At 48.1% G+C, this 15976-nt stretch overlaps 1 protein-coding gene across 2 annotated transcripts in view; it reads left to right on the top strand.

Annotated features, from left to right (window-relative positions):
* Window positions 1–15976, top strand: part of LOC138259003 (inter-alpha-trypsin inhibitor heavy chain H3-like) — a 534612-nt gene that overhangs the window by 380024 nt on the left and 138612 nt on the right. For both annotated transcript variants that reach the window (XM_069206380.1, XM_069206378.1), the window contains one exon: window positions 11282–11320. In XM_069206380.1, coding sequence (XP_069062481.1) covers window positions 11282–11320 — 39 coding nt within the window. The remainder of the gene's footprint in view (window positions 1–11281; window positions 11321–15976) is intronic.

Below are 15976 nucleotides of genomic sequence, written 5' to 3'. Positions count from 1 at the left end.
GGGAGGCCATCCCCAGCAGAGCCTCAGCGGTCTTCCTGCTCCCGCGGCGGATGTCCTCCCACCTCTTGCGGCAGTGGGTGCCCCTTCTGTTGTGGACCCCCAGGGCCCGGACATCCTTGGCGATGGCACGCCAAATGTCGATCTTCTGATGGGCGCTGACCTATGTGACATGTACAGGGGGGGAAGAGAAACATCATCACTTTTCTGCATGCTCGATGTGAGTGGCCCCCCCTCCCCAACCTTGCCATGTGGCACATGCTCTCATCTGTCATGCCATGCATTCGTCATTCGCTGCCCTCCCCTCCATCATACATCCTCCCCACTCAACCCAGGCATTGGGCAATATGCATTGCCCCCCGTGTACTCACCTGTTGGTCTGGAGGACCGTAGAGTAGCGCATACTGGGGCAGGACCCCGTCCACGAGCTTCTCCAACTCCTCGGAACTGAAGGCAGGGGCCCTTTCCCCAGTCGCAGCAGCCATTGTCACTTCCAGACCGAGGTCACAGCAGCACTTGCAGTATAGGTCCTCTCCTGTGGATGCTCAGGTCTCGTGTGATTAAGCATAGAGAAAATGGCGGTTACGGCCGCGGCGGTGCGTACCGCGGCGGTGCGTACCGCGACCGCCGGCGCTCACCGCCATTGGTTCCTGAAACCCATAGGGTTCAATGTTGTCCAATGCGGCTCTGCGCCGTGGACTGCGACCGCCTACCGCCACGGTGTGCCACGCCAGCGCAATGACCTCACTTCACATTGTCACACTTCACAGGTCAGGCAGCCGCCATTTCAAGGGCCCACATGGCTTAATTCCTACTGCGTCACACATGGCTAGGCCTTGCACCGACATTCATACTGGCCATTCAATCCCGAGAGATTTGTGTACTGTGCATGCTGTGGGCACTTACCTGTGGGTTGCTTGACTCTGTGCTCCATGTTGTCCTTCCTAGGCACCGTCCGGTGGGACTTGCGAGGAGAACGAGGAATCTTCCCGTGTACAGACCGCTGGTGGACCTGTCGGCAATGGAAGAAAGACACGTCATACTCACCTACAGACTCAACCGTGCCACTATACAGGAACTGTGTGCCCAGCTGGAGCCAGACCTGATGTCACCCATCCACCAACCCACAGGGATTCCGCCTCTAGTGCAGGTGCTGTCAGTACTCCATTTTTTTGCCAGTGGATCATTTCAAACTACAGTGGCCATTTCATCAGGGATGTCTCAGCCTATGTTTTCAAAGGTGTTGTCCAGAGTGTTGTCTGCCCTGATGAAATACATGCGGAGCTACATCATTTTCCCTGAGGTGGGTGACTTGCCTACAGTGAAGGGTGATTTCTATGCCCTTGGACACATTCCCAATATCATTGGTGCCATTGATGGGACCCATGTGGCTTTGGTTCCCCCAAAAGACAATGAACAGGTGTACAGGAACCGAAAAAATTATCATTCGATGAATGTCCAGGTGGTCTGTTTGGCTGACCAGTACATCTCCCATTTAAATGCCAAGTTCCCAGGGTCAGTGCATGACGCGTACATCATGCGAAACAGCAGCATCCCTTATGTGATGGAACAGCTACAGAGACAGCGTGTGTGGCTAATTGGTGACTCAGGTTACCCCAACCTGCCTTGGCTATTGACCCCAGTGAGGAATCCCAGGACCAGGGCAGAGGAACGGTACAATGAGGCCCATGGGCGTACTAGGAGGGTGATTGAGCGGACCTTCGGCCTCCTGAAGGCCAGGTTTAGGTGCCTGCATATGACTGGTGGATCCCTAATGTACTCACCAAAGAAGGTGCGTCATATCATCGTGGCCTGCTGCATTCTTCACAACCTGGCTTTGCGACGCCAGGTGCCTTTCCTGCAGGAGGATGGTCCAGATGGTGGTGTTGTGGCCGCTGTGGAGCCTGCGGAGAGTGAAGAGGAGGAAGACGAAGAGGACGACACAGACAACAGGGACAGAGTCATACTGCAGTATTTCCAGTGACACACAGGTAAGAATCTACTCCTGCATTGTATTATATCTGTAACTGTAGAGGCTCTCTACTGTCTGACTTTTCACCCCAATGTATGGTAACTTAGTTGTGTATTTCACTTCCTATTTCAGTGATCTGATCCCCACCGAGTGCCCTCTGGTTTTTTTCCCCATCGACTACCGCTGTGTGACACTGGTATGTTGTCATCACAATGTTAATAGAAATGTTTTGTTGGTTATCTCGAATACATTTGGTTTAAATAAATAGATAGCAGAATCCAGTTGGTTTTGGTGCAATAATTGTGTTTATTAAAGTTTTAAAATAGGTGTATAGTTCAAAAAGGGTGATGGGTGATTGTGGAGGCATGTCCATGGCAGTGTCCAGACTGTCGTTCCTACAGGTCCATTGTCCATATGCCTGTGGAAGGTGGAGCAGGGGCAGTTCAAGGTTGGACAGGGTGAACAAGTGGGACAGTGGGATGACATCTGGGGGATTCCGTGCATGGCGGGGGTCTTGACATCCTACTCTGTCTTCTTCCTAGATCTCAGGCCTTTCTTGCGGGGTGGTTCTTGTTCTGCAGGGGGTGGGGTCCGGGTGGGCCGTTGCTGTTGTGTCGGGGCATCCTGACCACTAGCGCCGGCGGAGGTGGTGGGCTGTTCTTCCTCCATGCTAGTGGCAGGGGCCCTTTGGGGGCCACATGGTCTCGCAAAGTGGTGACAATCTGGTTGAGTGCCACCACCATTGTACCCATTGCATAACTGATGCTGCGCAGTTCTTCCCAGAACCCCATATTCTGTTGCTCATGCAGAAGCAGGATCTAATGCAACCTGGCCAGGACCGTCGCCATTGTCTCTTGGGAGTGGTGGTACACTCCCATGATGGTGGTGAGGGCCTCTTGGACAGTGGGTTCCCTAGGCCTGTCCTCCCTCTGTCGCACAGCAGCCCTCCCAGTTCCCCTTTGTTCCTGGGCCTCTGTCCCCTGGACGGTGTGCCCACTACCACTGCCCCCAGGTCCCTGTTGTTGTTGAGGTTGTGGGTTACCCTGGGTGCCCTGTACTGGTAGACACACCGCTGCTTGACCTGTCCTGGAGACAGAAGCATGGGCCCGCTGGGTGGGTGCTGTGCTGGTGTTTCCAGAGGGGGGTAGGTCTGCTGTGGCCTGTGGCTGACTGAGGGTAACCGACTGTCCAGAGGTCCCCGATGGTCCGGGCTGGTCATCAGGTTCTAGGTCGACAAAGCTGCTGTCATCACTGGGGGCCTGTTCTGGGGGTGGGATGGACAAATCTGGACCCTCCTGGCCGGTGTGTTGGCGTTCGGGCCCTGCAGGGGTAAAAGAGTATGGTTATTGCTTTTGTGTGTGCCATGGCGTGCGATTTGTGGGTGCCCTTGTCCGCCAGTGCTGGCAGTCCCTTGTGGGAGGAGTTGTGAGGGTGGGTTGGGGGGGGGATGGGTATGTGCAGTGGTCATGCTTAGGTGATGGGTGTCCATGGTTTGTGTTGGCATTCAGGGGTTGGTGTTGGGTTGGGTGGGTTGTGCTGGTGAGACATTAACAGGGAGGATGTGTGCTGGGGGGTTGGGAGTGAGGGTGGGGGTGTGGGTTGGCATGCTGGTGGTTGGGGGGGTGAAGTAGTTGAGATTAGACTTACCAGAGTCCATTCCTCCGCCTACTCCAGCGAGGCCCTCAGGATGCAGGATGTTCAAGACCTCTTGCTCCCATGCTGTGAATTCGGGTGGAGTGGGTGGGGGTCCGCCGCCAGTCTTCTGCACAGCGATGTTGTGTCTTGATACCAACGAGCACACCTTCCCCCGTAGGTCGTTCCAGCGCTTTCAGATGTCTTCCCGATTTCTGGGATGCTGTCCCACAGTGTTGACCCTGTCGACGATCCTTTGCCATAGCTCCGCCTTCCTGGCTATTGTGGTGTGCTGCACCTGTGTGCCGAAGAGCTGGGGTTCTACCCTCATTATTTCCTCCACCATGACCCTGAGTTCTTGGTCCGCGAACCTGGGGTGTCTTTGGGGTGCCATGGGGTGGTGTGGATGAGGTGTGGGGTGGTGTTTGTGGTGATGAGTGTGGTGGTGTGTGGTGTTTTGTGCGTAGATGTGGTGTGGGTGATGATGTTGGGTTCCTGTGTGTGTTGTGCTTTGCGTTCCCTGTGCTCTCTCTCTGTGTATTGCGCCTTGTCTCTGAATTTCGATTTGTGGGGGGTTGTGGGTGTTGTGGGTGTGTGTTTTATATAGTGATGGGTGTGTGGGTGTGTTGTTTGTATGTGTATCAGGTGTGTGTATTTGTAATTGTCCAATGTGGTTGTGTTTTGTAAATGTGTGTGTATTTTGACCCCGGCGGTGTGTACCGCCAATGGAATACCGCGGTTGAAAGACCGCCGCATGGATTCGTGGGTCGTAAAGGCATGGGCGTGTTTGTGTTGGCGTGACGGTGGAGGTTTGGTCATCTCCAGTTTATCGCTGACCGCTGATGAGGCGGCCTTCAGTGGATGTCGGGTTTTTGGCGGTTTGGCAGTTGTGGGTCAGAATGACCGTGGCGGTTAACCGCGGCCGCAGCGGTATGATGGCGGTCTTCTGACCGGCGGTAAGAGCCTTTTACCGCCGAGGTCAGAATGACCCCCTTTGTTTGCTTTTTAAAGACTTAAGACACATTATATCACTTTTTAGTGATATCTCTACAATTTCACATTGCATCTTTATTCGTTTTGACCTGCAATTATCCAGATAAATATTTTTTTTTCTTCTAAACACTGTTGGGTGTATTTTTGTGGTGTTATATGGTGTTATTGTATGATTTATTGCACAAATACTTTACACATTGCCTTCTAAGTTAAGCCTGACTGCTCGTGCCAAGCTACCAGAGGGTGGGCACAGGATAATTTTGGATTGTGTGTGAATTACCCTGACTGGAGTGAGGGTTTTTGCTTGGACAGAGGGTAACCTGACTGCCAACCAAAAACCCAATTTCTAACACCCACGAATCAACGTGGTGGTCTTTCAACCACGGTAATCCATTGGCGGTACACACCGCCTCGCTCAAAATACACACACTTTTTCAAAACACATCCACATTGGACAATTCAAAATATACTCACCTGATACACATACATACACCACTCCCACACACTCACACAACTATGAAACACACACCCACATTACCCACAAACTCTTACAATTACATTTTTTGGAAAAAGCTGAGAGAGAGAGAATAACAAACACAACACCAGCATCCACAGGCGCACCTCACCATCACTCATGCAACATCCATGCACCTCAAACACACCCCAGCACAACACATCACACACCACAACAAACAACACCTCACACATCATCCACACCACATTATGGCACCTCAAAGACACCCCAGATTTTCTGAGGAGGAGCTCAGGGTCATGGTGGAGGAAATCATCTGGGGGGTAGAGGCACAGCTATTCGTATCACATGTGCAGCACACCTCCATTGCTAGGAAGATGGAGCTATGGTGGAGAATAGTCGACAGGGTCAATGCTGGTCAACGGTGGACAGCATCCAAGAACAAGGAATGACATCAGGTAGGGGTGGAACGACCTACAGGGGAAGGTGCGTTCAGTGGTATCCAGACACCAGATTATTGTACAGAGGACTGGCGGTGGACTCCCACGTCCTCCCCCACAACTAACAACATGGGAGGAGCAAGTCTTGGCAATACTGCATCCTGAGGGCCTCGCAGGAGTAGCAGGAGGACTGGACTCTGGTAAGTCATATCTTATTTACCATATCCCCCCACCCCACCTGCATGCCACCACATACCCCCACCCTCACCCTCACCCCCACCACTCCAACACCTCACATATGCCCCACTATCACAACCCAGCAATCCCAATCCCAAGACCCTGCATGCAACACCTAAGCATGGACCCCCTTCACCAGAGCATGTCGAGTACAGATACCCACCCAGACCCCAAAACAACAATCACACAAGGGCAAACACAATAATGCAAGCACAGGAGTAGAGGGTAGCGCACTCAATGCACAAGATGGCACACACAGATACTAAAACTATGCATTTACACCCCAACAGGACCCATACCCAACGTCACTGGACAGGAGGTGCCAGACATATCCAGTCCCCTCACAGAAGAGGCCCACAGTGATGACAGTAGCTCTGCACGCCTGGATCAAGATAACCAGCCCGGCCCATCAGGGACCTCTGGACAGTCAGTTCCCCTGCCACTGTCCCAAGCCACCACAGACCCTCCCCCCTCAGGAAACACCACCACAGTACCCACCCAGCGGGCCCATGCCACTGGGTTCAACATCTCTATTCCATCTCTATTCCATCAACAGCAGGCACAGTTTTCTTGCTTCATTCTCTACCAAAAGCTGTCCATTCTCCCCTCTACATTCTACCCAGTTACTATGGCACCCTTGGAGCATCACTGGTAGAATACCTGGTCAACGACCTTACAAGAGCAAGCTACAACATGGACCTTGGCAGCTCTGGGCTAGAGAATTGCCTTTGGAACCTGCTGATGGTTTCCTCAGAATTGGGTTGAATCTGAGCAATATATGGACACAGTACTTTCTCCACGTGCACGTGCATTGTATACTAGATTTAGGATAGGCTCTCTTCCTTTGCGCAGCCTAACACACAAATGGACTAATACTAGTTGTACTTCTAAGATGTGCCCGATGGGCTGTGCCAGGGAAGAATCCATAACCCACGTCCTCTTTCAATGTTCTGCATACCACAAACAGAGGGCTCGTTGGATTATTCCATTATGTAGAAAAATGGGTTTTAGGAATTATCTACTGGCTCTGAGAGTTCTCAAATCTGATCCATCTGTTTTAGTGGCTTGTTGTCTGACAAAATATTTAGATTCTATTTGGCATTGTAGATTGAACACGCTTAAAAAAATAGGGGAAAAATTTACAACAGCTGTTGGAAGTGGCCACTGATGATCACTCACTCGTGAATTTTAATGTATGCATTTATCAATTTTATTAATTTTATAAATTTTTTGTTGTCTAAAGAATTTTTTACGTTCATATATTCTTATACTTTTTAAAGAGAAATGTTTTACTCTTATTTTATTTATTGTGTCTAGTTAGGTATGTATTTGACTCCCGATTCCGATCATGAAAAATTATGCATTTTTGCATGATCCCATAATATGGTATGAATTTTCAGAGGGAAAATGTTTATGTTCAAAGTTTTTTTATGTAGTTTAATATTTTACTTCTGAGTATTTTTATACGTAGCTTGTTGTTTTGTAAATTATGAATCTGTGATTTCTTGTGTGCTTTTATGGTATTTATCTTTACCGAAATAAAGCTAACGAACGAACGAATTGGGTTGGCAAATGATTAACTTGTCCCTGGTCCCAGAGTTTGTAGCTCTGAAATCGATGATATGACAAAATCCATGTAAAAACAATTCCATTACTGAGAGTAGTCAGGACTCTAAACTTCGTTGCCTTTTCCTGTTTCTTTTGCCAAGCTGAGAAGTTGATCTTAAAAAAATGGTAGCATTCAATTCTGACTCAAATACTGTAGGTTTGAACCCCTTCTGGATTTTTTTTGTTAAAACATGACAAACACTTCATATTATAACCCATGAAGTCAAGTATCACCCACAAAGTCAAATCATTCTATTTATGATGATGTCTTATATATACCACTTTCAGAATTAGAGCATCAGAAATATTCTTTAAACTAAATAGCCTTCTGTTTTTTCTACTTTGAAACCGCCACAAATGTCTTCACTTCCTCTGCCCATATTGTGATTCATTCAAATACGTTTGACTGCTCTGGCTCCTGTTTTGTTCTCAGAATTGAAACAAGCGTTGACAAAGCCAACAGGTATGGTTCAGAATTCTCAATCTCTGCACTTTCTATCCGTCACCACACATTGGCCCTCATTCTGACCCTGGCGGTCTTTGACCGCCAGGGCGGAGGACCGCGGGAGCACCGCCGACAAGCCGGCGGTGCTTCAATGGGGATTCCGACCGCGGCGGTAAAGCCGCGGTCGGACCGGCACCACTGGCGGGGTCCCGCCAGTGTACCGCGGCCCCATTGAATCCTCCGCGGCGGCGCAGCTTGCTGCACCGCCGCGGGGATTCTGACCCCCCCTACCGCCATCCAGATCCCGGCGGTCGGACCGCCGAGATCCGGATGGCGGTAGGGGGGGTCGCGGGGCCCCTGGGGGCCCCTGCAGTGCCCATGCCACTGGCATGGGCATTGCAGGGGCCCCCGTAAGAGGTCCCCTAAATGTATTTCACTGTCTGCTGCGCAGACAGTGAAATACGCGACGGGTGCAACTGCACCCGTCGCACAGCTTCCACTCCGCCGGCTCGATTCCGAGCCGGCTTCATCGTGGAAGCCTCTTTCCCTCTGGGCTGGCTGGCGGTCTGAAGGAGACCGCCCGCCAGCCCAGCGGGAAAGTCAGAATTACCGCCGCGGTCTTTCGACCGCGGAACGGTAACCTGACGGCGGGACTTTGGCGGGCGGCCTCCGCCGCCCGCCAAGGTCAGAATGAGGGCCATTATGCCATAAAACAGGATAGCTTAGAAAAAAAGGACTCAGTACAAGATTTGTATTATACTCATTTAACAATAATCATAGGATTTGCTATATTGTTCTGGATACTCAAACAAATAATGAAAGAACAAAATACCTTTTCCTTTTGGAGACTATCAATAAACAGTAATTTTGTAAATACTGAAGATTTCAGGCCCTGCCAAGGTCACATAAATGTCCAGTGTCATAAAGTGGGACTCCTAAAACCAGTTTCTGAAAAGGACATTCTGCAGTTAATAGGTAATGTGTTTCAACTTATGTAATGGATAAGTAAACATAATTGCAGGAGGTATTCATAAGGACTTACTTGATCCTCAAACAGCAGTCTTTTCCTAGTGATAATGAAAATTGTGTATGAGTTAGAAGTGGGGCAGGTAACAGCAGGGTGGTTTTAATTCCAATGTTTTTCAAAAATGTTTTTATAAAAAACTTAGTCCACTATTAGGAAAAGATAAAGGGCCTGATTTATATATTGTCACAGAGGGTACTCCATTCCAACAGGGACAGAGTTCCCTCCCCGCCAATATAGTGGTCCGCCCACCACATTTACATGTAGGTGGACCTTAGAATACTCTGTCTCGACCATGATTAATCACCTCCAATGGCCCTGGGGAGTAATGGCTATATAACTGGCCACCCGATTTGAATAGGCAAACAAGTGGTCATTTTTTGCAGTTTTTTACCGCCAGGTAAAACCTGGCGGTAAGGAAGAGTAAAATCAATATAGTTCTGCCCCTTGCCATAGGAGAAGACGTCCATGATGAAGGAAGCATTGTATTTTTTCTTTTCAAAAAGAGAATCCCATTTCAGGATTTTCTTTTTGACAATAAAAATTAAATACTTTGTGCTACAGGCTGCGTCCTGCTGATGCAGCCTCGTAGCAGATAGTAAAATGCATTGATAGGAACTGTCGCCACACAGCGGTTCCTGGGAATGCTTTTATAAATGACTGCCTGCTTGGTGAGCATTTGGCAGACCCACCGGCCATCTACCAGGGTTTAAATTGGGTCAAAAGTCACAGCATACCATTAGTCTAAATATTATGCAGAGAATTGGACATTAAGTATATCAGAATTGTTGGACCACTAGTGTGTTATATGCAATTCAATAAGAGCTCATATCATAGAACTTGAGACAGCATAATTTGTCTTTGAAGCTTCTTTTCTTTGCCGATTTGCAAGTTGACAGTCAGGTAACCTGTGAGTGGTGGGAAAAGAGGCTAAAAAAAGGAGAGAAATAATGGGCAGGTGAGTTGTCCCATTGTTATCTACCAAGATGTCTATGTGGGCAAAGATAGCCAAGAAGTGAAGGCCGGTATTATTCAACACAAATCCAGAATCTGATGCTAGCATATGACAACACCAACTGGCCATGTTACAAAGGTGATCCTGGTCATGTCCAGGGATTATTAGGTATAACTAATGTCACTAGCAACTGCCTCCCTGGCCCTCCGTGACCACGTTACACTACATGCTGCACTCTATATCTAGAGGCAGGTGATAAATTCTTCTCCACAATGGAGTTGGTGGAATTTTGGCCACTCCACGTTACACTTGTAACTGACTGCATTCCGCCAACCACCCCTTGGTGAAGTTTTTTCTTCTGCCTGGCTTGCCAACAGTAAGTTCACAAGCGCAAGTGAGAATTGGCATTGCCTAACAAGATTTTTGGTCGCTAAGAGGGCACCCGTAAGATTTGTCTAAGGTGGGCGGTCGTGACCGTTTGCAGTCAGAAAGCTGTCACTTCAGTAGAAAATCTACTCAAGCAGCAGCAAAACCAACTCAAGAAGCAGCACCCTCTGGCCAGCCATGTGGTGCTGTTTGCACTGAATTTTCAGTGCGGAATGAGCTCCTGGCACTAAAAATCAGGGCCAGCAGCACGGTATGCATATTTCTGCCCATTTGAAGAACTCTGCGGAATCTCATAGAGATTTCCTTTAACTCTGTGGAATTCTGTGGAATGAAACTTTGTGCGGTCCGCTCACCCCTATCTATATCCTGGCAATGGGTTATTTTGATAACAATAATAACACTATGCAGCCACCTCACAGCCCATCAATCACAATAAATGCATCATGATCTTGGATGCCTGCATTATAATGTAGAGCAGCATTTTACCGTGCCACAGTCTGCAGGATGGAAAATGTGTGACAGGGTAGTTTTATGCTGCAGCCAATTTCCAAACTATTCCAGATATTTTATACATATGATATATTTTAGGTGTCATCTCCATTTGTTTCAAAGGAAGGGGACAGAGATACTTTATCATCCTGGCTATGCTGACCAGAACTATTTGTGAACTGCCTAAGATATGAATCCTCCCTCTAAATCTCAGGATGACCCTCCTAGTGAGGCACAGGTTAGGTTTCTCTTTCTCTGACCTTCCTATTTAAAAAATTAATTAACATATTCAGGGCATGTGTTCACTACCTGATGTTTAGGAAATGCCTAGACTTTAACATCAGGCACTGGGGCCTTCTCACAAGACAATTTTCATCTATCCATAGAACTCAACTTAAGAAGAGATCCTGTTAGAGTGTAATTTTGGGGCAATAATTTGTACTAAAAAGATGTATTTAGGATGTGGTGCACTCTGGAAGCCCTAGTTCTACTTTAAGTGATTCTGCTTGTGAACAGGCATATGGCTGTCTTTACTTTTGACTTTTTATAGAGTTTTGCAATTGTGAACATTCATAGAGAGCTACCACTGAATTCAGATGTCTAATTCAATGAACTTGTATTTTCCCCTAGCACAACGAAGTGGTGGTGCTCCAACTCAAACCTTTGGTTGTAAGTATTGAATCACTTGGTATTGTAATCAATAACTGCTGTGTTGTGTAATTTTGATTGTATTCTGGTATAATCTTAAATAGCATGGTGACAGAGCAAGCATTCTACTGCCAGGGCATTATGGGAGATTTGTTGTAGCAGAGGAGCTGGTGGATCTGTTTCCTATGTGGAGTAGCGTGAATAATTTCTGTTGCTTCATTACGGACGTGAAGAGGAATACACAACAAACTGGTGAGATGGTGAATTTTACTCACATTACTAACAAAGAACCATATTTAAATGGACCAAGCTTATATATGTAACAAACTTGTTCACTATGTTATGAAGAGAGTAGGAGTACCTGCTTAGTGAACAAGTTCAGGGTAAGTGTTAGAAATGGGGTCTTTTGTTGGCAATCAGGTTACCCCCTGTCCAAGCAAGGACCCTCACTCCAGTCAGGGTAAGACACACAGAATCCAAATTATCCTGTGGCAACCCTCAGGAAGCTTGGCACTGAGTAGCCAGGCTTAACATAGAAGGCAATGTGTCAAGTGTTTGTGCAATAAATCATACAATAACACCATGTAGCACCACAAAATACACCACACAGTGTTTGGAAAGATATATAATATTTATCGGGATAAATGCAGGTCAAAATTGATTGATTGAAATGCAATAAGTATATGTTTAGATTGCACTGAAAAGTGATATGAAGTGTCTTAAGTCTTTTAAAAACAAACAAAGGCCCTCATTACAATCCTGGCGGTCGGTGTTAAAGTGGGCGTAATACCACCAACTGTTGGCTGTTAAAAAAATGGGATCATGACCATGGCGAAAACCACCAACACAGACAGCCACTTTAACACTCCAACCGCCACGGCAGTAGCAACAAACACCGCGGCGGTCACCGTCAACAGACAGGCGGAAGGCAATGTACCGCCCACACCATTACAAGGCACCAATCCGCCAGCTTTTCCGGTGCTGTACCAATGCCATCAAAAGGGAAACCGCTCACCTTTCGACACCCAAGGAAGAACTAGGACACCATGGAGCCCGAATTGCAGATCCTACCCATGTTGGTGTATCTACTAATGCACCACAAAGTGGAAAGAAGGCGGCGGCGGCGGCAACGACGACGGTGAGTACTGCACCTAGCACACAGGGGAGGGGAGGAGGGAAAAGAGAGTGACACACACACGTGCCACGCTACACCCCTACGCACAACAACACACACACATATCCAACAACATCACAGATACACCCTATAACCCCCTGAAAAAATGCAAGGACAAACAAAATGTTTTTATCTAGTGTGATATTGGAACAATAATCAGTGCACACAAATATTTACTTCAAGCACACAAGTCCGTACACCGTCCCATGAAATGTCCGTGGACCAGTGGTCCCAAAAGCATGGGCGAAGCCCACACATGACACCTGCCTCAAAACGGAGAGAACACTGCAAGGGCATCAGGTCGAGAAAAAAAACAGGCACCTCAGGGGGAGGGGGGCACCTCAGCCGGATGATGGTACGACGCCACTGTTCCTCGCGGGGGCTCCATGCCCACTGCTTGGTCCTGGGGAGTACAAAACCACAGTCTCTAAAGTCTCTCAAGTGGATGCTTTTCCCACTGCTTGCTCCTGGGGAGTGCAAAGCCACAGTCTCTCAGGTTTCTCACGGGGGTGGTTTGCCCACTGCTTGGTCCTGGGGAGTGCAAAGCCACAGTCTTTCAAGTTTCTCAAGTGGGTGGTTTGCCGACTGCTTGGTCCTGGGGAGTGCAAAGCCACAGTCTTTCAAGTTTCTCAAGTGGGTGGTTTGCCCACTGCTTGGTCCTGGGGAGTGCAAAGCCACAGTCTCTCAAGTGGGTGGTTTGCCCACATGCTCTGGAGGGGGCTTTGTGCCCAGAGTGCTTCATTCTGCCAAGCATTAGGGGACTGGATGCAGTTCTCCACTTGTTCTGGATGGGGCTTTGTGCCCAGAGTGCTTCATCCTGCCAAGCATTAGGGGAGTGGATGCAGTTCTCCACTGGTTCTGGAGGTGGCTTTGTGCCCAGTGATGCTGCACCGGGGGGGTGCCAGTTGACATCCTCTCACCTGGGTGTCTTAGCCGCACGATGTAACTGGAACAGGTAGCATGATACTCCATGGAGTCAGAGCCACACTCCATCCTGCGGTGACTTAGGCTGCCAAATGCTGGTTCGTGTCAGTGCTGGAGGTGGTGTCTCAAGTGGCATGTCCAGGGTCCAGGACGTCACCTGCAGTCTCGGACGGCTGCCCACTGGGGATGGTGCTGATGTCCGACAGAGTGGTATCAGCTGTGCAGGTGGTGGTGCTGATGGTGGTGCATGTGGCGGTGGCTGCGGCGGAGATGCTGTCAGTGCTGGCCGTGGTGCAAGTGTCTGTTGTGGTGGATGGAGACACCATACCGTCTCCAGCAGCCTTGGATGGCTGATCCTTGGGGAGGATGCTGCAGCCTGACATTGTGGCAGCGGCAGTGCAGGTGGCAGTGCAGGTGGCGGTGCAGGTGGCGGTCGGAGCGGCGGTGGTGACTGTGGTGCAGGTGGCTGCCATCCCTGATGATATGGTGGTCACCAGCCCCTCACCTGGAGACATCATGTCCTGAGGTGATGTGCCCTTTGGCTTGTGGCCCTTCCCCACCTTGGCAGTCACTGCAGGGATCTTGGCACTGTCCTCTCAGTGTTTGGGCGAGGCCTCCCCTGCTGAAAGCCGGACCCTTTTTGACCTTTGCAGGTGGTGGAATAGGGTGGTCCTTCTTATCTGTCGGTGGCACACTGGCAGCTCTGACGGGTGCCCCCTTCGATCATACCGGACTATCAGGGACCACAGCGGCTACAGCTTTGGTGGCTGAAGTGCTGGGCTGGGATCTAGACATCCTGGCCGTAGGGGAAGGACGGGGGGAGGTGTAGGAAAGTGTCAACATCAGGACAGTGCGCGCTCTACGGGTGACATAAATGCAAAAACCCAGTCCTTATACAATATCTTGTCAGTGACATTTCAAGAGGAGGCCACAACACATCTCCCTCCTATGGAAATTAAAGATCAACCCAAGATCAACCCACCACATTATGTACAAGCTGATAAGGGAATACAAGTCAAATTCCAGAGAAAATTAAAACAAGAATAGAGAAACAAAAGGAATAAAATAAATATACATATACTTGAAAACCATTGTATACAGTAAAATAAACATGAATATTGTCTTAGAATTCATTCTATACTTCTACATAACAACAAATTGCAATTGATACAGCACCGATTAAAATGTTCTGTTCTGCAGACTACCATTAGTCATCCAAATCATATTCCAATAAGTAGGAAGGTGCTTTCTTTGAAACCTGACTGTGACGGTTCTCTTCAACACCATCATTGACCTCCTCACCAGGTACGTTTACATTGTCACAATTCTTTCCTCTTCCATCACACTTTGCCAACCTGGTCATACTCCACACATTGCTATCACACAATAGAACCACATTCTTTTTTTCATGAACAATGTATTTAGGGCCCCAGTATTTAGATATTCCTTTGGTTGTCTTCACTGTTTTTTTTATAAAGACATAGGGCCTGATTCTAACTTTGGAGGACGGTGTTAAACCGTCCCAAAAGTGGCGGATATACCACCTACCGTATTACGAGTCCATTATATCCTATGGAACTCGTAATACGGTAGGTGGTATATCCGCCACTTTTGGGACGGTTTAACACCGTCCTCCAAAGTTAGAATCAGGCCCATAATCACCCACATGCCACTCCCACTCACATACATTGTGCTTATCATCAAAGAGCTTCTTGTAATTTGCTTGATGTCTCTCCACCACATCTGAATCAACCACCTTCATCCTCTCCTCATTCTTCAACCAAGCTGGATTGAGTTTGGACCCAGCAAACCTTCCCCTCAAACATTAAAAAGGTGAAAGCTTGGTTACGATGTTAGGTGTATTGTAATGCGACCACAGCTTCTCTCTGAGCACAGCTCTTAGTGGAACCCTGCTTTCCATCGCTAGCAGAGCAGACACTTTGACCAGTCTGTACATACTCTCAATGATGCCAATGGCCTGCGGTGAGTACACTGCAGTGCATAAATGTGTAATGCCCAACTCCTTCTAAAACTCCTTCATCTCATTCGACACAAAATGAACTCCATTGTCTGTGACAATAGATTTGGGGATTCCTTTTGAAGCAAGTACATCACTTAAAAATTCCAACACCATTCTGACTGTCACTGTACTCACACTGTAGTGTAGCCATTTTAAGTATAGCTCCATGCATGTTAGTTTAACATACTAGGCCGCTATGCACTTTGCCCTAGATATATTTTATTCAGCTTCACACTGTTATTTTAAAATAACCAGTTTTTACGGTCTCGTTTTAATTTCTTCTATCACGCTGTTTAGCTTAGTTCAACACTGTGTTCTCAAATAATGCATTCTTGATCGCCCTGTGCTTCAGTCAAGGCTACAGTCTAGTACATTGCCGGTAACCGTGGTAGAAGTTTAGTCTCCAGCATTCGTAGAATGCACATCCTTACGTAGGGACATTTTCTTAGAATATCTACGTGTTAGTTATAAAAACACTTTCTAGTCCTAGTACACGTCAAGAGGGAGATTCCAGCCAGGGAACCCCAACTGTATGCTGAATGTCCTGTTGCAGATGCTG

This window comes from Pleurodeles waltl, chromosome 9, assembly GCF_031143425.1.
Source record: "Pleurodeles waltl isolate 20211129_DDA chromosome 9, aPleWal1.hap1.20221129, whole genome shotgun sequence".
Classification (NCBI taxonomy): Eukaryota; Metazoa; Chordata; class Amphibia; order Caudata; family Salamandridae; genus Pleurodeles; species Pleurodeles waltl.
This window is presented reverse-complemented; position numbering and strand designations above follow the sequence as displayed.